Here is a 23668-nt window from a genome sequence, read left to right as displayed (position 1 = left end):
ACTCATTCTTGAAAAGCGTGGTGACTATTGATTCAAACGGTAAATTAACAGATAGCAAAACACTGTCCAAAAAATGTAAAGATTGCAAATACTGGGAGTTAAAAAAGAATCTCCAGCCTATAATATCTTGCATGCTTCAAATAACTGTAACATCAACCATAAGAGAAGTGCTAGAGTAATGGAGTCAGCTGGTACGCTTACAATGTTTAAACGTTCAGTAAGAATAAACAGATTACAATACACAAAACATAGAGGTGATTGTAAATCACTTAAAGATATATTCGATGCAGACCGATATCCTAGATATAAAATTGTAAAAAAAGTAAAAATTGAACGGCTGGAAACAAAAATAAAACTTTGTCAAAATAAAACCAGCCGTTCAATTTTGAACGTTTGACTCTCTTATAAATCCATAAACTTTTCAATTTGTCATTATAATTTATGACTTTACATTCTATTTATGACATTTTAATATTTTATTAGCTCTTTAAAACGTCTGTTCAGTTCAAAATTGTAAACCGACATAGGTACAACAATACAGCCTATATGATTTTTAATTGCGATAAAGTAAAGTCGGAATTTCGTGCGTCCTAAATCTGTAGGATTACTTTATTTCAATATGCCAAAAACACACATTATAACAACGAATCTAAAGGATTAAAGAGCTTTGAAACGTGTTTGTAACCTGCGTAGTAATAAAACAGTGTTAAAATTAACTAAATTGGAATTACTGACTTATTAAAGTGCAAAAAAAGTTCTACTTCGTCTCGTCCCCAAAAATAATACTTTGCATATTTTTATCGACTTTTATTCAATAATGTTATCATATAAATAATTCTCGTTACAACATAATGTCATGCCCTTATTCCATAATCTTAAATAATAATCTGAAACGATATGTGACTTCTAAATAAAACGATGAATAATAATAAAAAATAAGTTATTTTTAAACTGCTAAAGTCGATTTTATATATTAAAAAAAAGGTTAATGTTTAGAAAAAACTCCAAACTGTGTAATCAAGTATTTACAAAATAAAAAAGCAAAACTGGCACGCGGAAAACAAAGACAATCTTTTCCAAAACAATCTTTAGCAACAAGCACAAGCTTGACTGTCGTAAGCTGAAAGTAATAGATGTAGGCATGATTTCGGTTGAGAAGGTGCGACCATTAAAAAGTGTTAAATGTTACAATACATTTCTATGCGTCTTATTTATTCAACGCGGAGTCCTCCTAAAAAAGAATTATTTAAATAGCCTTTTCTAAATAAAACACTTTGTATTAAGTTTTTTAACTTAAAAACTTATTAATTACAAACATGAATTTAATTTATGAATACATGTTTTTAACCAACGATCACAGCCTGACATGCAGCAGAAGAAAAACAAAAACATTTAAAACATTTAAAGAAAAACATTTAAAAAGTCTAAAATTAATAAAATAATTCAAAATATTATATAATTCTACTTTATTTATTTTACTTTCAAAAAAGTTTTTAACTCATTAAAAAATAGTTTCATTAATAAAAGTAACGTGAAACAGACCTAATTACCGAATTAACATTTGGGGATGCAATCTTAATGATAATAAAAAAAAAAATAATAAACTAACTCGTGGAATAAAATTTTTTTCTTTTTAAAAATTACCTTTATTGATAGAAAACTATCTTTGACTCTCTTGGATCCAGCTGATGTTGGATAAGAAACATCAACTGCAGATCTCTCGAGATCTTCCCTGACTAGTCTTTCCATCTGATCTCTATGCCCATCAGGTCCGTTAAGTCCTTGCTCTGCAATACTATCCAAAAGTCTGGTCATCGTTTCTCGTCTCTTAACCTTAGCCTTGTCCATGGCTTCTAGTTTTAGTAGCACGGCGTCAATTTTTGATACAATACTACCGATACTATGTTCAACGCGGTCAACACGTCGAGCCAAACTATATAAAATATAAAAACTTTGAAACATTCTAGCTATAAATAAAACTGTGTTATTATCATTAAAAAGTCGTATATCATTAATAAGTCGTATATTGTTAATAAATTTTTTTTTTAAAACATACACGGAAAATTCATCATATCCAACGCCACCACGACCTCCACGCCTCTGTGAGCTTGGATCACTTGCATCGTCGCTTTCTTCATTTTCATCTTCACCATCTCCAGATCTTAAACTTGCTTTACTTCTCGTTTTTCTTACATCGTTCTTCGCTTCTTGAATCTCATCATTGAGTTCCATCTACAAACCAAACAATTGTACAACTTTTATTTTAGCAACAGTCTTCTTTTATATTTTTTAATTAATAAACCAGTTAAACCAGTTACAAACTTAATGGATACCTTTTGACCTTCCAAGTCATCCTGCATTTGTTGTTGTTCGAGTTCATTAAGGGTTCGATCACCATCAATATCATACTGAGCAAAAACAGCCTCAATTTCAGCATCAGCATGACCACGTCTGAAAAACAAAAATTAAAATAACAAATATAAATAAGGCAACAGTTTTGTGTTATGTCAATTTTTAAACAGCTCTCTCTTTATATATATATACACACACACATATATATATATATATATATATATATATATATATATATATATATATATATATATATATATATATATATATATATATATATATAGACATACACACATAACACATTCTAAAATAATTCAGACTGTCTTACAACTTTAACTCTGCTCTCCATTCTTCAAAGTCTAATTTATTATCTTGATTTGCATCAGCAGTTTGAAGAGCTTTTTGAATGTCAACAATCTTTTCCCGCTTAAATTTTAACTTGCTCATCATTTTGTCATATCCTTTTTTGAAATAATCACCAACTTGAAATTCATCTTGTTGCTCAGCTAGATCAGACTTTACTTCGGCATAAGTATCATTGATGATAGCCAAAAACATGTTGATCAAAACAAAGAACACAAAGAACACATACGTAATGAAAAATATTGGACCCAAGTAACGGCTGGCATTTTCCATTGCACCAAAATCAAAGTCTCCAAGTATAATTCGAAACAATGTAAAACTGTAAAGAAAATTCTTTTGAATAAATTTTTTTATATTTTTAGATAAAAAATTAAAAAATCAGGTTCACCAACTTAAATTAAAATATTGAGATTAATAAACAGTCCACTTTTAGAAAGTACACCATTTCTGTTTCTATTCTTGTTTGCTGTGCAACAATTTTGATTGTTGTGCGCAAATAAGAATAATAATATTTTTTTAAATTTATTAAATTTATTAATAAAAATAAGAATAACAATAAGATATATCAGAACAACTTGTGTTCTAAAGGATAATACTAAGTAAAGTGCTAACAATATACCCCTTATCAAAAAACTATTAAAAATTATATACAAGCAGAATAGATGTATATTTTATATCTTTAAGTAAACAACATTTTTCAAAACTAAAGAATATGTCAGTGATAGACAAATGTTGTTTATTGTGAAACACAGCTCAACAATAATATTTACTACTCACATTTTAATGTTAATTAGGATTAAACCTTTTTTATTTAACAATGTTTAAATTATAAAAACTATTATTTACAAAATATTCATTAGCAGTCACGCAATTAATGGAACAATTATGCAATTGGTAGAACTATTATGAAACTAGTGGAACTATTAGTGGAATAATTATAATAATTAGTGGAACTATTAGTGGAATAATTATAATAATTAGTGGAACTATTAACTGCTAGTAAAAACATAAAAATTATTAAAATGCATTTTTGTGAAAGCTTTTTATACCTAACTTTTAAACTTTTTTATGTTAAACAGTAATGGTTTCACGAAGCCCTGTTTGAATGGTTTATACGAATATATATTCATTATATAAAATCACATATGTGCATTTTGAATGGTTTATACGCATATATCTTCATTATTTAAGTCTTAATTTATATAAATATATTTATAAATTTTATATTTAAATAAGTAAGTTTTAGATATATTTCAAAATTCTTTATTATAAAAATAAATAAATAAATAAAGTAATTCAAATACTTCTAAAAAAAATTAATATTTACAACCAATTTAAATTTGAACTTATAATAAAAAACTTTAAAAAAAAATACTTATAATTAATAAAATGCGAATTTGTCTTTTTGAGAAATTGGTACACCCTCATTAAAACCATTGCAAAAATTAATAATAAAGATCACTAACATGCTACTTAAGTATGTACTGAAATCTTGCACTTGTGTTCCAAAAATAAGATAGCCCCATTGTGCATATGCCAAGAAGATGATGAAGAACATGACAGCAAATCCTGCAATATCTTTTGCACAACGAGCTAAAGTTGATTGCAACTGTGTCATGGTTTTGTTGAAACTTATGTACTTGAAAATCTACAAAAATAATATAAAAACAATTATATATTATAATTAAAATACTACACCATATGGTGTGTCTCAAAGCCATCTCATAATAATAACATTTAGTAATATTTATAATAATGATAAAACAGAAAAAGATAAAAATAATAATAAAAATAAAAATGATAATAATAAAAAACAAAGGATCCATAATAATATCATGTATTATTCACTTTATAAAACTCATCTAACTCAATATAATCTAAAAATATGACACAAAAAAACCTTTATCCATGATATAAAAACTGCTACTGCAACAAAATCATTAAATTGTGTTTGCCAATAACTTAACGATTCAAAGTTTGCATACTGATGCTGCTGAGTCAACAAATTTTGTAGCAATCGGCCAACTTCGACAGTACGATAAATATTAAAAGCAATACAAATCATTCCCATTATTATAACAATGCAGTCAAAAATGTTCCATATATCTGAAAAGTAGGATGCGCGATGCTTTTTAATTTCAATTACTTCTTCAACAAAGTAGTATAAAATGAATGCAACAAACAATCCTTCACATGCCATCACAAAATGATCCATTGTTGTTACATAACGCAATAACTTTAGTGTTCTGTATGTTGGGAAGGGGATACAACCACCAGTGGCAGGGTATTCAAATAGTAATCTATTAATGTAAATAATTTTATAAGATAAATGCTAATATTTAACTACTAATATTAATTTTATTAATTTTTTTGAAAAAATGAACTATATATAAAAAAAAAAAAAAACATAAACTTTAAATACTTAGTTTATCAAAAATGATTCTTAAAAGAGACTTTTTCCTCAAAATTTTTATAAAATGATTAAAAAAAACATACATATCAATGAAAATTAAAAAAAAAATTATGCTGAAAAAAACTCACGTAACAACGCAAAATAAGTTGATATTGGCATTGTAAACTGTAAAATCAATAAAAACTGCTCTTGTGCCACGATCAAGCCAAAGATTACTCTGCAAAGGATTAAAAAAATAAATTATAAATAACAATAAACCTTATTGTAGAAATATAAAAACAAATAGAAAAAAGCAATAAAACCAGCAAAATATACAATTTTATTTCAAAACATATTTTTCCAAAATATGAGAACTCAAATTATGTTAAAAACAAAACTTAAAAAAATCAGACTGCAAAATAAAGATAATATAAGAAGATAAAAAAACAATATATTTTAACAAATTTAGCTTCCCAAGGCTATGAAACTACTTCTAAAGTTTATTTCACATTTTATCATTATCTGTTTATATCACCGTAAGCTGAAATGCATTTAACTTGATATTTTATTTTTTTATTTAATAATAACTGTGTACATGTGTACATACATGTGTACATTTAATAATAACTGTGTACAATAACAATGCATGTATTTAATAATAACTGTATGTACAATAACAATGTACGGAGCCTTGTAATCTTGGCTTTAAAAGGCAATTTATGTTAAAAATAAATCCAACTTTAGTTTAAACTCTTTAAGTGTTTTAGAATCTACAATGTTTTGATCTAAGTTGTTCCAGCTGTTTATAAAATGGTTTGTTAAGAAATAGTATCTCTTTAGATTTTTTGTTAATTGTCTATGAAGCCTCATACTATGACCTCACGTATTTGAAACTATTAAGGTTAGTCTAGTTTTTCCCTTGAAGACATTTTGTTGGTGTTCCTTTACGTTGTATCATTTAAATATTTTTGTCTTGTTCTAAGTAAGGACATCACACTAAATTTGCGTAGTCTAGATACAGTCTTACAAGAGAGGTGTACAACAGTTTAGACGCGTTTATTTTTTTTTTTGTTATTCACCTCCTCAAGGCCGAGAAGGCCACTACAGATGAGGAGGCTACCTAATAGTGGTTATAACACTCTCTCAACTCTATAACTCCGAAACACAAACCTTGACCAACAAGGCCGCTGCGCGGAGAAACAAGTTGAGTGCGGTACTACCAGGGACGTGGTGCGGATTGAACTCGGAACCTCTCACTTATGAAGCGAGCGCTTTACCACTACACCACTACCGCATTTATGTCTAAGTTTTTAAATAAATGTTTTATTATTCCTAACATTTCATTAGCTTTACCAGACACATAATTAAATTGACTGGACCATTTTAAGTCGTTTGAAATCATAATTCCTAAATCCTTTTCAATTTTGGTTTCTGGTAGTTCAACTATGCTTAACACAGAATCTTACATTGTGTATATATACTTAGTATTTTTGCTACCTATATGCATACGTTTACATTTTTTAACATTAAATTTTAATAGCCATAATTTTGACAATGTCATTAATTTGTTTAGATCTGTAAAAGTCTTTTCTACATTAGAAGTTGATCTATGTTAATTAGTTTATATCATTCGAATACATTTTACATTTCGTTGATAACTCATTCAGTAAGTGACTTATATAAACAGTAAACATAAAACAGACCCAAGACACAGCCTTGCAGAACTCCACTTGTAACTAGAGACCAATTTGAAATTTCACTGTTGCAGACGACACTTTTAAGGACAAATAAGAGATTAGAATTGAGTATGGAATCAGAAGTATAATAATGGTTAGCACAATAAAAAAACCAACCTTAGCAATAACTGTACATAAAGTAAGACATGAAATAGAAGACTGGGTATTGTCGTTCATCAATATAGGAATATCAACTTTACTGTTATAACTATTAGCATTAAACAACTGAGTTTTGTTAAAGTTAAAAGTCACCATTCAAAGAACAGCGATCACATTGAATATCTGATGACATAAGTACTGACATTTTTCAAGCCACTTTAAAAGTAAGATCACCATTAATAAAGATAAGAAACAACACAAGACTAAAGATAGAACCTTGGTGGTACCCTGAAAATAGAGAAGAGTGTTGACTACCAAAGACAACTTTAAAACTGCTTTAAAAAACCCCTCAGATACACAACATGAAAAAAGTTTATGAAGAAAACATGCTAGACTTTATCGAAAGCCTTAAATATATTAAGAACAATAGTCTTTGCCTTATCACATTTTATGCACAATACATCTTTCTGTAATAAGAGTTAACAAATCAGTAGTAGAGTAAAGAGATTAAAATCCATATTGATTGTCAGAGAATAAACTGTTAGACTCAATGTAAGATTTAGAAGTTTGTTGAAAGATCATGGAAATCCTTGGATTTTGTAAAGAAATCTACGAGAACTTGAAGCAAATTCTAGAGTTACTTTGTCTTGAAAGTGTTGCTTTTACACTAAGAGCAGAATGAAATTTTTGTTTAATAATAAATTTTCAGCAATAATAAATTTTTAATTTATTATTGCTGCATTTAAAACAGTTAAAACAGTTAGCTTGTAAAATATCCTCAAGTCCTCTTTTAGAGATGCTATACTTTTGTTTGAGAGAGCATACAAAGCCCCTGGAAATTAAATTGAGCACAGCCCTCAGACTGAATTCATTACTCAGCTAAAAGTTTCTTAACTCTACAAAAAATTTTGTTTGGAGGTTTTTAGAGTCAACAAGTATCAGAAACAGTTATCGATTTGATCAAGCTGATTTATATCAAATTTTAAACTTTTAACTGACATGAATTTTAAATTTTTCAAGAAAATTTAAGACTACAAGTAAAAATAATTTCTACTTAAATAGAAATTACAAAGATTGGAGAATGACCTTAATTTTTTTAAACATTTACTTTCTTGAAAAACAAAATAAAAAAACAAACTTTACCTTCAGATATCCAAGTATGTTTACAGATTCATTTGCATCATTACCCAACAGTTGCACAAATCCTCCTCCTCCATATGTTGAAATTTGTCCAGCAAATGAACGTCCATTCAGACTACTTTCTGTACTAAAATTCCACCTGAAATATATATATTCCACCAGTTATACATACATACATACATACATACATACATACATATATATATATATATATATATATATATATATATATATATATATATATATATATATATATATATATATATATATATATATATATATATATATATATATATATATATATACACACATATATATATATATATTTATATATACATATATATATATATATATATACATATATATATATATATATATATATACGTATATATATATAAATATTATGTTATTTTCCACGCTGTATATTTACCTTGCGCTCAAAGCCAAACAATTTAGGAACAATTTGGGCATTTTTGGGGGTATTTTACCGCTTGAGCACAAGGTAAACGTCAACATTTTCGGAATTTTTATTTGTAATCGCATTTTTTTTATATTTGCCCCAAATTTGGCTTCTTGTGTATTCGCGTTTTGAAAATTTTGAAAAAGCATATAAAAAAGCTTATAAAAGCGAATGTAAGCTTATAGATCATTATAAAAGGTTTTCTGGAACATAAATGTGAATAAGTTAATATTATCAAATCAAGCATTTGTATGCACCAGCAATAATGGAATTGAAAGATCGTTGTTTTATTTGTCACTATGACCTAAAAGTCTGCTATTAAATTGAATCCATTTCAGCATTTATTTCACCAAATTAGCTTACATCTGCTTCTGGAACAACCAGAACCAACTTGTCCAATTTGCCAGCATAAAATACATACAACCAAACAAGTTGAAAAGAAAACATTGTTTTATCTTCACCGAATGATAGAAGAAGAAGTGCTGAATGTGTTGAGCAAAATGATAATTAGGTGACTCTGGCACAAAATTTAGGGGTCAAATAAAAGTTAGCTTTCAATTGGGTTTGCAGCATAAATTGAAATTTTATCAGAAGAGGTGGTTTTAAAAAAAAAATGACTGAGGATCAAAACAAAAATATTATAATAATTTATCAAAACAAAAATATTAAGACAATATTAGCGTCAACACAACAACAACTGCTAATTACCCCGATTGTTTTCATTAAAAAAAGTGCAAAAGGTACTTTCTCCAAGAAACAATAATAAAAACAAACAAAAAAGAACTGAATATGTTAGAAACATCAATGAACAAATCACAAGTGGTCATCAGATAGTTTGGTTGGACAAAACAAATTTTAACCTTTTTTAAAGAAAAACGTTAAGGCGTACCAAACAAGAAAGAAGAGCAATAATATAAATGCCTGCTTCAAATGGTGCAAACATACATTTGATGCAGCTATATTAACAACAAAATGCCATGAAGGAAACTCGCAGAGGATCATTTAATGCAGATTCTTGGAACAAGTAGATTATGTTTCACCATTGGATTACATCCAGGAAACTTTTAGAGGATTTAGCCATCATAACAGACAGTATTTGTATCACACTCATTTGGAAAGGGTGTTTAAAAATTCTCCAGCTTAGTTGTAACGTTTAGGATCTTACAGTCAAATGTTAAACTAAGTGGAAACAATCTGGTCTAAAATTAAAAGTAATATTAAAAATGCAATTTGCATTCCATCTGTATTCAGTACTGGGATTGTGGAACAACAAATACAGTATTAGGAAAGAATCGGTACTGTGGCAAAATACAATATTAGGAGGTGATTCTGTGTGCTCCTCAATATATATCGATGCATTATGCAACAATTTTAAATATGGAAGATGTCCAAGTTGATGTTTAACTGAATATTACAATGATTTTTAATGACGTTGTTTAAATTCAATTTAAATCTTTACATTTTTTTTGTAAATATATTATTTGTGTTTTATTTATTATTCATCTGATTTCTCAAATGAATTTTTCACAAACAAACAAAAAAAAGAAAGTTATAACTAACACCCGATAAGATTTTTCCAGTTACCCCTAAAACCGCTAATGCCTTTTTCATCACTTTTTTACTTTATTGTTAGTATATTATTATTTATTGAAAACCAACCGATAGGGGCATCTTGGCCAAATTAGAAACCAACATTTAATTACTAGGTAAATTAAGCAAAAAAATTAAAAATACAAAGAACTTTGTTCTGAGAACCTATATTATAAACTTTTCTTAATTACATATATTATGTTCTCAATTAGATCTTCCAATTTTTTATTTACAACTTTCATGTTCTGAATTACATCTTACATTTCTTAATTACATCTTTCCTGTTCTAAATTACAACTTTCCTGTTCTAAATTACATCATACGTTTCTCAATTACATATTAAGTTTCTTAATTACAACTTTCAAGTTCTCAATTACATATTGAAAAGGGGTATATTATAAACTTTTCTTAATTACAACTATTATGTTCTCAATTACATTTAATGATTTCTTATACACAACTTTCATGCTTTTAACTACATCTTACATTTCTTAATTACAACTTTCAAGTTCTCAATTACATCTTGAAAAGGTGTAGTCTAACTTGCGGGATTTTATTGGATGAAAAGTGAAGCCACTTTTTTTGTTTACAAATTTAATCAGATATTTGTAAAAACGGCAAAATATTATATAGTTAATGTTGTGGAAGCCATATCTAATTAAGGCAAAAACAGCCTCATTTTTCAGATCGAAGTTAGACATCTAGTATATATAGAATATCATTGTTAGCTGGTAATTTGAATGTTAGTTATTTATGTTTCCATTTAAAAACGCATAGATTTTATTTAAAGTTGTTTTAAAAGAAACACAACTTCGTTAATTTTCAAGCATTCATTATTTTTGTTTATATAAAATTCAGTTATGAAGAACTAATACTAAGAAGAAAAATTAAACAAATAAAAAAAATAATATTTTGACCGTCCAAAAAAAACAATTGACCGTTAACTCTATGTGTTAGCTAGTCAAAATGACCGCTCACTTTCAAATTCTTATTTTCCACGGTGTATATATAAACAGATGTCATTTTGAGAAAACTTTAAAAACTGTAAGAAAACTTTAAGTTATTAGATATTTTTTATGGCCCCCTTAAGAGCAAAACTGTTGTATATTGTTGTATATTGTTCTTCAGGATTGTATTCAGGGCTTTTGAAGATAATTTATACAAAAATATATATATATTTTTTCTTTGCCATTAACTATCAAATATTTTAATTTAAAAAGGTTTTCATGATCTCACCAGATTTTATACTTATATTCAAATAAAACAATATTAATGAGAAAAAAACAACAATAATTTATGTTATGGAAGAAGTTAAGAAAATCAGTTATTTTTTTTTAATATAATTTTTACATACCTAAAACTTATTTAAAAAGCTAGCAAAAATTTTAAACTTGCTTTATAAAACCAAAAATTTTTCAATTTTCTAGTATCCTAATCAGTCCCAACGGCAAATAAGCCTTTCCACATTCTTTGCAGACTCTTTCTTATAATCCAAACAAAAAATTAAAAATTAAAGGGATCATTAAGTGCCAAAAATGTTACAAATGAAGTTTAAAGTTTCCAAAACAAAGTTTTCTACACAAGTTGTCAAGTCAATGTTCGTAAATATTGAATAATATTTAAATATTGTAATTTTTAGTACTGTATAATGAAAACATTATCATTTTTAAAGCCATATAGTTTTTTGCTTGTTGATATTTCTTTTTAAAATTATCTGATTTGATGTGATGAGTTTATCTTTGTCGTCAATAAAAATAAGTTGGGTAAGTTGGCGTATTTTGATCGATTTTAAGTTGGTCATTTTTACTAAAATTTTATTTAAATAAAAAGATATTAAGAAATATCATAATGTAAAAACAAATACTGAGGATTATATGTAGGACTCTGACAATGCATCCTACAATCATATAATATAGTATATAAAATACTGTGATGCAATTAGCAGGAGCAATATTTTTCAAAGTTGATGGAAATTTTAATTTTGAAGCTTGTAACATTTTTGGTATTAATAACATTAGACTTTAGATTCTACCAACTCAGAGAGAAAACAATATTTATAAACATTAAGTTGAAAATTTAATTTGCGTAACTTAAATTTATAACCTTAAGTATAAATAAAGTTGGTAATTGAAAAAAAATTTGATATAATAAACAAATAAATTGTTTGGAACTTTGTAATCAGTCTTGCTTCATAGGATGAATTTTAAGTAGTTTCAAATCAAGTATTTTAAGTTGGTTAAAATCTAAAAATTATTTTTGCTGGCTATTTTCTTGATTAACATTTTCGTACTTTTCAGCTGCATCTATTAATTCAGTGTGGTGTGGTGGTCAGATTGGAAAAAAATATTATAAAATTTGTCTAATGTAGGTAGTGAAGGCTCTTACAAGAACACATGGGTCATAACTATGAAATGCTAAAAGATTAATAGGCTAGTTTGTTACTTGCTGGTGGTAAATTATAACTAACAGAGAAAAACTTTTTCAATGGCAACACTAATATTGTGGCTTTGATCTGTATTCCTAGATAAACTATAAACCTTGTTATTGCCAGCATATAGCAAAAAAAAAACATTCAAGATTTTATAGAAATTAAACCGTTAACATATTGTAAGAACATTTGACGCAAAACACTACGCTGCGGAACTTGACATAGGATACTAGTTGGTTTGGACAATGAAAAAGATATTTATATTTATTATTAAGTAAATTAAAACTAAAAAAAAGTAAAAACTCTTGAATATATTTTGCAAATGAATTTAATTTGATTACACAATATTCAATAAACACTTTCACAAAATTGGAGTGTTAAAGTAATAACTTTATCAACAACATTTTAAATATAAATATACAAAGTAAAAATAACTTACGCTTGCGAATCCCCTGGTCCATATGAACCTGTAAACTCAGCTGTAGCCGAATATGGTGCAAAGCACTCTTTTATTTCTTTTTTAAAGTCATCAGCCACACTAAAAACAATTTTTACATAATATTATAACTGAAGATTCTACCATACTAAACCGAACTAAATATGAGGTTAAATGTCATGGCAAAAAAACTTTTTTTAAAAATAAATGTATAACCCATATTACTCTAGACAAATATGTATGTAATGAAAATTATAAACAAGGATAGGGTTGAACTCAAAGGATAGGGTTGAACTCAAAACAAGGATAGGGTGTACTTGAACTCAAAATCAATTATAGCAAAAGAATCCTAAAATCAACTTTTTGATTTAATTATAGTTTAAGCACATTTTTAAATAATTTTTAATGCTGAATTTTCATACTTTTTTTTACTATAAATATTTAGACTATTACATAAAAATTATTTCAAAAAAAAAAATTAAAATACTTAAAATGAAAATAGTATAACATATTTTAATATATTATAAGATTGCAGTAATTTATCCAAGCAGGATTTTTAAGTTTTAAGAAAATTCTTTTATATTTGTTGGCATGTTTTAGCATGTTTTGACAAGCTATACTAGAAATATAAAATAAGGTACAACAAGCCTTTTATGATGCATGCTCATGCATGTCTCATATAAGGCTTGTTGTACCTGTTTTTTTAACTTGCAATTTATTAGTTATATTTTTTGCAAGTTCCGAGTTTTATTTTTTTAACTTTTCTTAAAACAAAACCCATTTTTATTTTTTTGTTGAATCTTTGTTTCTTAAATAGTTGAACTTTTAATATGTAATAACTCTTTCTAATGCAACTAGGAAGCGATCTTACATCAATTATTTTGATATTCCTTAAACAAAGAGCCCATTAAGGTCAAAAAATTGATCATGGAAAATACTATTAAGTAAACTTATGTGCAACTTGTTAAAAGTTATTGTTTAGAGTGCCTGCACTATCTACAATTGCTCAAATTCACTAATAATTGCTCAAGTTCACTAAAACATGCCTATGGTACCTTAAAATATTAAACTTAAAAAAATTATTACTAAATTATTATTGAATTGTTTCAAACTATTTTTTAAAAATATTTCTGGTCTTCAAAATAACTTTTCATTCACTGAATCCTGCAAAAATTCACCAGACCTACTTGCTCTTTGTAAAACTAATTTAAATTTAGTTCTTTATTACTTAGATATGAGTGTTAAATGCTATTACCCTTTAGTTTGCGAAGTAAGGCAATAACTATTTGCTGATTTGCTGGCTCTATTTGCTGATGACACAACCATTAACTCCGACCAAAAAGTCATCATTTAAAAGAAGTAGGATGAGTCATAACCATGAGTGTGATATTTTCTGTGATGCTGGGTTCACAGTGATTGGTTAATTTTAACCCAAACAAATCTCAGTTACTGCTAATGACTATCACAATGTATTTGATATTACATCATCATTACATCATTTGATATTACATCATCATTATGTCATTTGGCATCATTTTTACTGAATGTTCTTTTTTTTCACTGCTGACCTCTCATAAAAACCATATATATACAAATTATTGCTAAGTTAGTACCTGTTAAGATTGCCTCTATTTATTGTGGTTGCCATTTTCAAATTTCTAACTATAATTCTCTAACTCAAACCAATAAATCTTTTATTCATCCCTGTATGTAAGTAAATCTTATTCATGGGTGTATGGAATACTGTTGACATATATGGGCTAGTTCTTCTAGTGATGCATAATGTAGAAATGTTAAACAAAACATCCTCAGTAATGTATAGAGTTTAATTTATTTAAAGATAGTTTTGAAGTGGCCTCTAAATCAGCAGGCTTTTTTTTTTATAATAGAAGATTTTATAGAAAAAGAAAAAAAAAGTTTTAAAGTTCTAAAAAAAGAAAATTAAAAAAACAATAAATAAAAAAAGAAAGGTAAAGAAAAGAAAAAGAGATGAAAATTAAAAAAATCAAAAAATCAAAATCCATAAAAAAATCAAAGCACAAGACAAAACAATGAAAAAAAAAAAAAATATCAAAAAGTAAAAAGAGAAATTTAAGGAAAAGAGTTAAAAGTAATTTAAAAAGAAAAAAAATTTTAATTTAGAAAAAAACTTTTTCACATAAATTTAATTAAAGATCAAATAAAAAGATAAATAGTGAAAAAAGTTTTTTTATAAATATGTTTTTAATTATGTTTTCCAATGTCTCATGTTTTTCTTGATTGAATTCATTGTAATCATTTTTTTTTAATTTTTATGTTTTTCATTATACTTATTTTTTACAGTTGCTATTTTTTATTGTTTATATTGATCTTATTATAATAATATTTAATTTGTTTTGTTTCTTATATTGATTCAAATTTCTTATATTATTTCTTTATTATTTCTTATATAGATTCAAATTTCTTATATTATATTGATCTTATTATAATAAAACTACTAATATTATTAATTTTATATATATAAACTATTTTTAAGGTGTTTACTTATGATTATTATTTATTAATATTTGTAAATACCAGTGAAAATTTATTTTCAGAATATATAACTGACATACAATCATTTTCAGGATAACTAATGCAGAATAAAACCAGTAAACCAATAAAAAAGTAGCCAATTTTTATTGTTATTTTTTGTCATTAAATATTTTTCCTGAAGTTTTTATTAATTGTAAAAATTTTAAAAATAAACAATTTCTTATATTATGCTACAATGATTAAACTGTTTAATGTGTTTTTAAAAAAAACTAAATTTAACAGCTGCAACTGTAGGTGAAAATTAAGAACTATAATTATAAATATAAAAATGTAAATATAATTATAAAATTAAAAATATAAAGTTTTCCAAGCATACTTACACACAAGAATCATTTCTAACTCGTACTTGGCGCAATCTTGGGATACCTAATATTTTGTTTTCAAACAGAACATAGCCTTTCTCTGAATCTAAAACTGGCTCATTATTATAGTACTGCTCTACATAAAGACCTGGAACAAGTGTTAGTTCAGCATACTAAACAGCCGGGAAAAAAAAATGCATTATGTGATTTATTTCATAATATATACTAGAATCATAATATAAAATAATTTATACAAACCTTTTTTTCAAAATATCATATATTTATATTAAAAAATAATACAAAATTTGTACAAATATAGCATTTTAATATTTTAAACCATTCAAGTCAAAGTAGTATTACTTACATCAAAAAAACCTTTTAGAGATGAAATAGCACCAAATGCTGGTGAGGTATTACCATCACCAGCAAAAAGACCTAATAAAAATTGAGGAATATTTATAAGACATTTTATTTTGTGAAATTTTAAAATTAAATTAAAAAAAAAAGAAATAAGAATTATGAAATAAAAGTATTAGTCACAGGAAGATAACGGCATTTAATAATAATACTGTAAACATAAACTAAACTAAAACTTTTCGCATTTTTAAACAATATTTAGCTGTCTGAGTCTAAACAAAACCAAAACCATGTGAAATAAAGTTTATATTAAAAAAAAACATTATAATTAAAAGTGTGTTGCAGAAATATAGTTCTGCAACACACTTTTAATTATAAATTATAATTAAAAGTGTGTTGCAGAACTATATTTCTGCAACACACTTTATAATATTTATCTGCATTGTACATTTGGTCAGCAAATTTGCACGAAATTAATCAACAGATTTTAGAGTATTGAGTCACTTTTTTAAGTTAGAAAATACAAATGACAAGAAAAAATACTAATACTCTATTTTGCATTATTTTGATTAGATTTTTTTTTGATTATATCTTTGCATTATTTTGATTAGATCTTTTTTTTATTAGATCTTTTTTTGATTAGATCTTTGCATTATTTTAATTAGATCTAATTTCTTTTAAAAAAATGGAAGACACAAGTTAAAGGCAATAGAAAGTTCATAAAATCATTCTATCTTGCTGCTCAAGAAATCTTTTTTATACCATTTTTTTATACCCAAAAATTTAAGAGTTGTGTATAGTTATTTACAAGTAAATATTCTCAAGATAAATGGATATTCTCAATTAGACTATATAGTGTTCTGCCAAGCTGATTGTACATTAAGTTCATGCGCTTGATCAAGAAAATTTAAGTTTCTATTGAGCAAGTAGTCTTTGAAACTGTATATTAACAAACCATTTCTTCTTCTAATATTTACAGTTGTAGTATCTGTAATTCATTTACTGAAAACAGATAATTCATTATCAGTTTTTAGTAAATGAATTTTAATTGTTTTCAGCAATTAAATTTTATAAATACCTTCTTGAAAAACATTGATAGATAAGTTTAAAGGTGTTACTAACTTTTCATCAGTTTTGATTTCATATTATATATATATATATATATATATATATATAAATATATATATATATATATATATATATATATATATATATATATATATATATATATATATATATATATATATATATATATATATATATATATATATTGTCCCCTCAGTATTATCTTGTTCTACAAATGTAATAAATTAAATCTTCTATCAAATATATAAAACAAATACAATAAAAAAAAAAAAAAAACTATATATAAATAAATACAATGTTCCCATGTAACATAATATATTATATCAGATAGAACATTGTATTTATTTATATGAATATTTTTTGTATATATTTTATATATTAGATATAACATTTTATTTATTACATTTGTAGATCAAGATATTACTGAGAGGATGATGTATATATGTATATATGTATATATATACATATATACATATATACATATATACATACATACATATATATATATATATATATATATATATATATATATATATATATATATATATATATATATATATATATATATATATATATAGAGCAATTCCACGACCGTCACAGCGTGACAACCGTCTTTCTTTTTGTCTTTAGCCTTCAATATTTTATTATTAAATAGATATAAAAAATTTTTTTTTTGCTATTTTGTTAGCTCATAAAAAGTGCTACAAGAAACAAGAAAAAAAATTAGGGTGGATATATTAGCCTCTTGTTCATACGAGAAAATATAAAACGTCACAGCGTGACCAAAATTTTCTCATTGTTTTTTAGTTTTTAGATCAACATCACAATTCAGCTAATATAGATGAACTGAATTATTAACTTGGCATTAAACAAAAAGTTTAGACATTACTCTTACAAGTTTTATAGCTAAATAACATTTATTTAATTAAATTTCAAACAGGTGCACTTTTAATTAACTTGTGGTAAACGCCACAGCGTGACGTCACAGCGTGACCAGACACATTTGGATAATTATAAACCAGGTAAATAGGCTGTTTTTTTTAATAAATTTAAAACTAAGTAGAGAAGGATTAGACAAATATATAATTACATCTTCATAAAAATAGCTCTTACATAGTAATCTTCAGAACACGCCCATACTATATCAGTGTCAAATCGCGTCCATATTATATTGCTGTCATATATACAACGTTTTAAAGTTTTTCGGGGATTTCGTCTGAAGACGTAAGTTGTTTCACTAAATACTTGGCACTTGAATAAGGTCGCATTTCTATTTTCCCATTATTGTTTTGAATTAGTGCGCTGAAAATATTCCTGGTTTTGCTGGTGCTTTTGTAAATAACTCATCAATTTTAAATTTTTTTATTGTATTTATAACATCTTCCATAGAAACAAAATAGACATTGAAATTAGTCTCATTTTTAACAGCTTCATGAAAAGTTATGGCATCAGTTATTATAAATTTTCTCTGGATTATTTTTTGCGTTGCTATTCTTTTAACGGTCCCACCTATAGCATCTACTGGTCCTTTCCCATGTGAAGCAGCAAAAAAGTTCCAGAATAATTTTAAATCATGCTGTTCTTCCAACCAGGGTATTGCTGATGCAATAAAACGATTTTAAATTGATTACTTGGCCCGTCTGTCCAAACCTGTAGTATTTTAACACTAGATTCAATATGCTTAGATAATAAATTATGAACAAATACAAGAATAGATTCTTTTGAATGGCTTAAATCATCTGAAACTATGACAGCTGATGAGCATGAATTTTGGTACCAAAATACAGCAGTAAAAACAGTAACTTGCTTCTTGTGCCAATGTGCTGACTGCACTTCATCTTGCCACAAAGTTGAAAAATTTTCAGCAAAATCCACTTGAAGAACGGCTGTGTCTGGATTACTTTGAAGTTGGATCTTATGATCACGATATGTCTTTGATTGTTTCTGTTTAATAAAATAATGCCAAAGAAATGAAGGTAAAGATTTTGAAAAAGTGCTGTAAAGAGCATCAACTCTTCCCTTTTTTTCAATTTTTTTAAATATATTCCTTTCCATTACCTTCTGCAACTTTTTCCCATTGGTACCATGTAATGCATTTATTCTTGTCAATTTCATTCAAGGCAAATAGATTATGAAACTTTGCAGCATCTTTACATGTTGTACACATATTATTATAATAAATGTCTTTTTCACTATCACATACAATGCTAAGAGGAAATTCATGTGAATACAATGGAAAATTCGAATCAAACTTGTGCAAGGCTTCAAGGATAAGAATTATATTTTGATGCTGTTGACAACAACAAACGTTTCTTGCCATTGAACTAGACAAAAGCACATGTGGTGGGCGTAAACTAGCAAACTTTGATTTTCCATCTGATTCTTCAGGATAATCACTTTTAAAAACAGCATAAGCTTCATTAACATTTATATACAAATGACGTTTTTGCACAGTTTCTTTCTTGTTCTTTAATCTCACCACAATGGTGTCTCTTTTACCGGGTGCTTGACGGGATATATCGTCACGCTGATAAAAATCAAGAACCAATTTTACAGTTAAAGCATCTAATACATTTTTACTAAGTATTTTTTCTGGGCTTGGGATTTCATTCATTTTTGTTAAAAGTTTTTGTACAACTTTAGCCCTTTTTCTGGGTGATTTTGGTAGTGCTGACTCGGCTCTCTTAACAGCTTTTCCAAGAGTGCTTGCAGATTTGTAAGGGGGTGATGTAACAGCTACAGATTTTGATTCTGCTCTTTTTTGTCTGCTCTTTCTCTTTCGCTGCCTTTCTTTTTCTCGTTCAGCCTCCAAATTAGCGAGTCTTCTTTATTTTCTTTTTTTTGATTCTTTTTCTTAAACTACTTTTTCGCCAAATTTTTCTAACTGCCTTTCACGATATTTCTTTTGACGCTCAGCATGAGTAAGAGGCATGTTAAACCCTTGAAAGATTAAAAAAAAGGCAACACATTAGTTATGGAGATGCACGTATTACATCTAAGGCTCAATTGAGTTACAGTTATCCCTTAGAGAGGCTCTATGTATCTCAAAAGAGAGCCTCAAGGATAACTGAGCATTCATCTTCCAAATGTTGCCTTTGCAAAACATACCTATAATTTGTAGTTTTTGTAGAAAATGTAAAAGAAAGTAGGCCACTCATTAATCTGGGTCCTTAAAGTTGATAAAAACTAAATTGTGGTTTCAGTTTAGCAGTTTTAAATTTTGTTTTAAATGTTGTTAAAAAATTGTCACGCCGTGACGTCACGGCGTGACAGAAAAAGATTCTTAAAATAACTTGAGCTAATTATTTTTTTAAACATGTTAGTATTTTTTTAAATGTACTAGATTGAGTTCTCATTGCGCTGGATTTTTGAAACCCTAAGTTTTACTGGTAGTCTTAGAAATAAAACTATTGGTACCCTAATTGTCACAGCGTGACATGTCACTGCGTGACAATAGTGGTAATAGCATTTGATTAAAACAAATGGTATTCTGAATTCGTCTGGCAATAAGTATGTTTTTATCATAAGTAGGAATGATTAGTGCAGCTAAAAGCTTGATTGCAATGAGCAAGACAGTTTTTGAATTTTTTATAGGTTCAATTGAAGTTTGGCGATTAAAAATGAATTAAATTATAGCAAAAACGCCTACTTTTACCTTCTGTTTCAGCCCATATTATTTTTTATAATAGCGGCATACCATAGTAAGCTATATATTTTCTGAAAGAGAAGAAGTAGAGCTTTCTACTGATATATAGTATTATCTATATTAGGTTGGTTTAATTTTATCATTTTTTGTGAGACGGTCGTGGAATTGCTCTCTCTCTCTCTCTCTCTCTCTCTCTCTCTCTCTCTCTCTCTCTCTCTCTCTCTCTCTCTCTCTCTCTCTCTCTCTCTATATATATATATATATATATATATATATATATATATATATATATATATATATATACACACACACACATGATGTTTATGTAAAAATATTTGTTGCAAAAGTTTGAATGACAGTTATATTTGATATAAGCGATATTTTCTAATGAAAAATACTCAAATAAAATTAAAAATATATTATTTTTTGTTTTTATTTTATTGCAATGATTGATTTGAAACAAAGATCATAAAAATTTTCATTTTATTGTAATGATTGAAACAAAGATCATAAAAACATAATTTAATTCTGATAAAAAAATTTTTTTTTAACTAAAAATAACATACATTTTTTAGCTAAAAATAAAGTTTACATTTTTACAAAATTCTTTTGTTATAATTTTTTATAAAATAATAACTATTTTTATAATTTTTTAATACGCAATATTATATATATATAACATTTATATATATAAAATATATATATAAAAGTTTTTTTTCTTTGTTTTTATTTTATTAAAATTTGATTGATTTCTTTAGCTTAAACAAAAATCATAAACACATAATTTAATTCTGATAAAAAATAAATTATTTAATTTAAAACTAATTTAATAAAAATATATCATTTTATTCTAATAAAAAAATATATAATTTAGATAAAAATTATATATATATTTTTAAATTAATTTTAAATAATTTAATTAATTTAAAATTAAAGTTAATGCTTGGGTTTAACTTAACTGTCATATTTATTTAAAAATATTACTAAATATTATTCAATATTTAAACTTTATTTGTTCATAAAAAAAAAATAGCTTAATTTTGTCACAATTGTTTTTTTGGTTTTTTTTTTCTAAACATTTTTTTTTACTCAAAATTAAAACAATTTTAAGTAAACAGCTCACAGTGGACCAGAGAGACCGCCAGGTTTTATGTAGTTTCAATTAAACAAAACTTTTATTTATTAGTATTTATTTTATAATAATAGAAAAAGTTGTTTTTAAAATCTAAACCAAGAGCTAAAGATCCCAAATTGGGCAAAAGGGAAGGTTAAGGGGCCATAAACACATTTAAGATTTTTTTTTTACTTTTAATTTTTTTTTCTCTCTCTGAATTTATTTTAGAAGTTTAGATTTGCAAAACTATTAAAAAATTATAATATTTCATTAGTCAAGTACAGTGCCCCCAGGATCTAATAAAAAATATAAAATATTTATTTATCAATCTTTTTTTAAATTTATTTAAATGAATTGAATAAAATTTAAAACAATAAAATGACCAATATTTACAAATACTACTGACATATGGAACATAAAGCACCTAAACATTACTAACTCTTCTTCCGTTAAAGTCAGTTACAGAAGAGAGGACTCTTCCACCATATTCCTTGTTTGCAACTTATCGTTTGAACCTGTTCAAGATTGGTTTGAATTTTGAGTGAACTGATTCTCCGCATTGCTCAGCAAACTTAGATAAACCACATTTGTGGTATTCAACAAAAGATTGCACATGACACAAGAATATATGTACTTTCCAACTAATTGAAAGTTTTTTTTCCAAGAATATCTGCAATTTCTTGAGCAGATAAAAAGGAGTTCTTAAACTTTAGAATAGCCTGCTGATACACAAGCTCAGGTGTTCTACCAAAACAAGAATCTTTTACAATCTTAAAGTCTTTTAAATATTGAACAATTGACAGAAGATTAGAATATTCATACAAAACAACTCTTTCCAACTCATCAACACACTTATAAACACACGTATCTGGTTTGAATTATTCCCATCCCAACCTCTATCTTGATATCCTCTCTGTAGGACACCACTATTTTTCAAAAAATGATCAAAACCTGGCCCAAGATCCAATAATAAAAATCCCAGTGTTGTTACTATTCCTATCAGGATATGTAATTCAGGGGAAGGTACTAAATGTTGGATTAGTGTATCTGGATCTTCGTCAAAGTAGAGAATTCTTGGATATATCATGTTCATAAAATGTTTCATATTGGATTTCTTTGAACTATTTTCTACAGTGTATCTTTGATACCAATAGTCAAGGCTTCCAAGTGTTTGCAGTTTACCACAAACTTCACTTGAGTCTCCTTCACACCAAAGACAAGCTTTTTTACCTGCATGACTTGATATTCCAAAAACTGCATTAGCACATTTCAAATCAAAAGCTGCTGAAAACTTAACACCTTGTAAACTGAGTTTGTCTAAAATTATTCTTAATTTGAAGTTTGATTTTTGCACACCTTCAACTATGGAGAGGATTTGACATCGTTGTACACCACTATTTAAGTATCGAAAACATTTACAATGACCTTCATGAAACCACCTCCTCCATCCATAGAAATACGAACAAAAGCTGACTGACGATCAAGACAAAATTGAATAATTAAATCAAGAATAAAACTAGATGTGTCTTGAACAAAAACAAGATGTACCTTCTCTTTGCTTTGTTATAAGGACATCCAACAGTAATTAGCAAT

General features: G+C 26.6%; 1 protein-coding gene across 5 annotated transcripts in view; it reads right to left on the bottom strand.

Moving 5' to 3' along the window:
* Nucleotides 1-792: 792 nt before the first annotated feature.
* LOC100198291 (polycystin-2) overlaps nt 793-23668 on the bottom strand; it is a 58500-nt gene continuing 35624 nt past the window's right edge. For all 5 annotated transcript variants that reach the window (XM_065813945.1, XM_065813944.1, XM_065813943.1 and 2 more), the window contains exons 5-16: nt 16237-16307; nt 15891-16045; nt 13000-13098; nt 8086-8221; nt 5257-5345; nt 4616-5015; nt 4182-4363; nt 2681-3034; nt 2334-2451; nt 2057-2232; nt 1645-1933; nt 793-1231 (exon numbers count right to left, since the gene is read on the bottom strand). In XM_065813945.1, the coding sequence (XP_065670017.1) occupies nt 1208-1231; nt 1645-1933; nt 2057-2232; nt 2334-2451; nt 2681-3034; nt 4182-4363; nt 4616-5015; nt 5257-5345; nt 8086-8221; nt 13000-13098; nt 15891-16045; nt 16237-16307 (2093 nt within the window). In that variant the 3' untranslated portion in view covers nt 793-1207. The remainder of the gene's footprint in view (nt 1232-1644; nt 1934-2056; nt 2233-2333; nt 2452-2680; nt 3035-4181; nt 4364-4615; nt 5016-5256; nt 5346-8085; nt 8222-12999; nt 13099-15890; nt 16046-16236; nt 16308-23668) is intronic.

Source organism: Hydra vulgaris, chromosome 12 (genome assembly GCF_038396675.1).
Source record: "Hydra vulgaris chromosome 12, alternate assembly HydraT2T_AEP".
Taxonomy (NCBI): Eukaryota; Metazoa; Cnidaria; class Hydrozoa; order Anthoathecata; family Hydridae; genus Hydra; species Hydra vulgaris.
The sequence above is the reverse complement of the archived record's forward strand: the minus strand, read 5'-3'. Positions and strand labels throughout refer to the sequence as shown.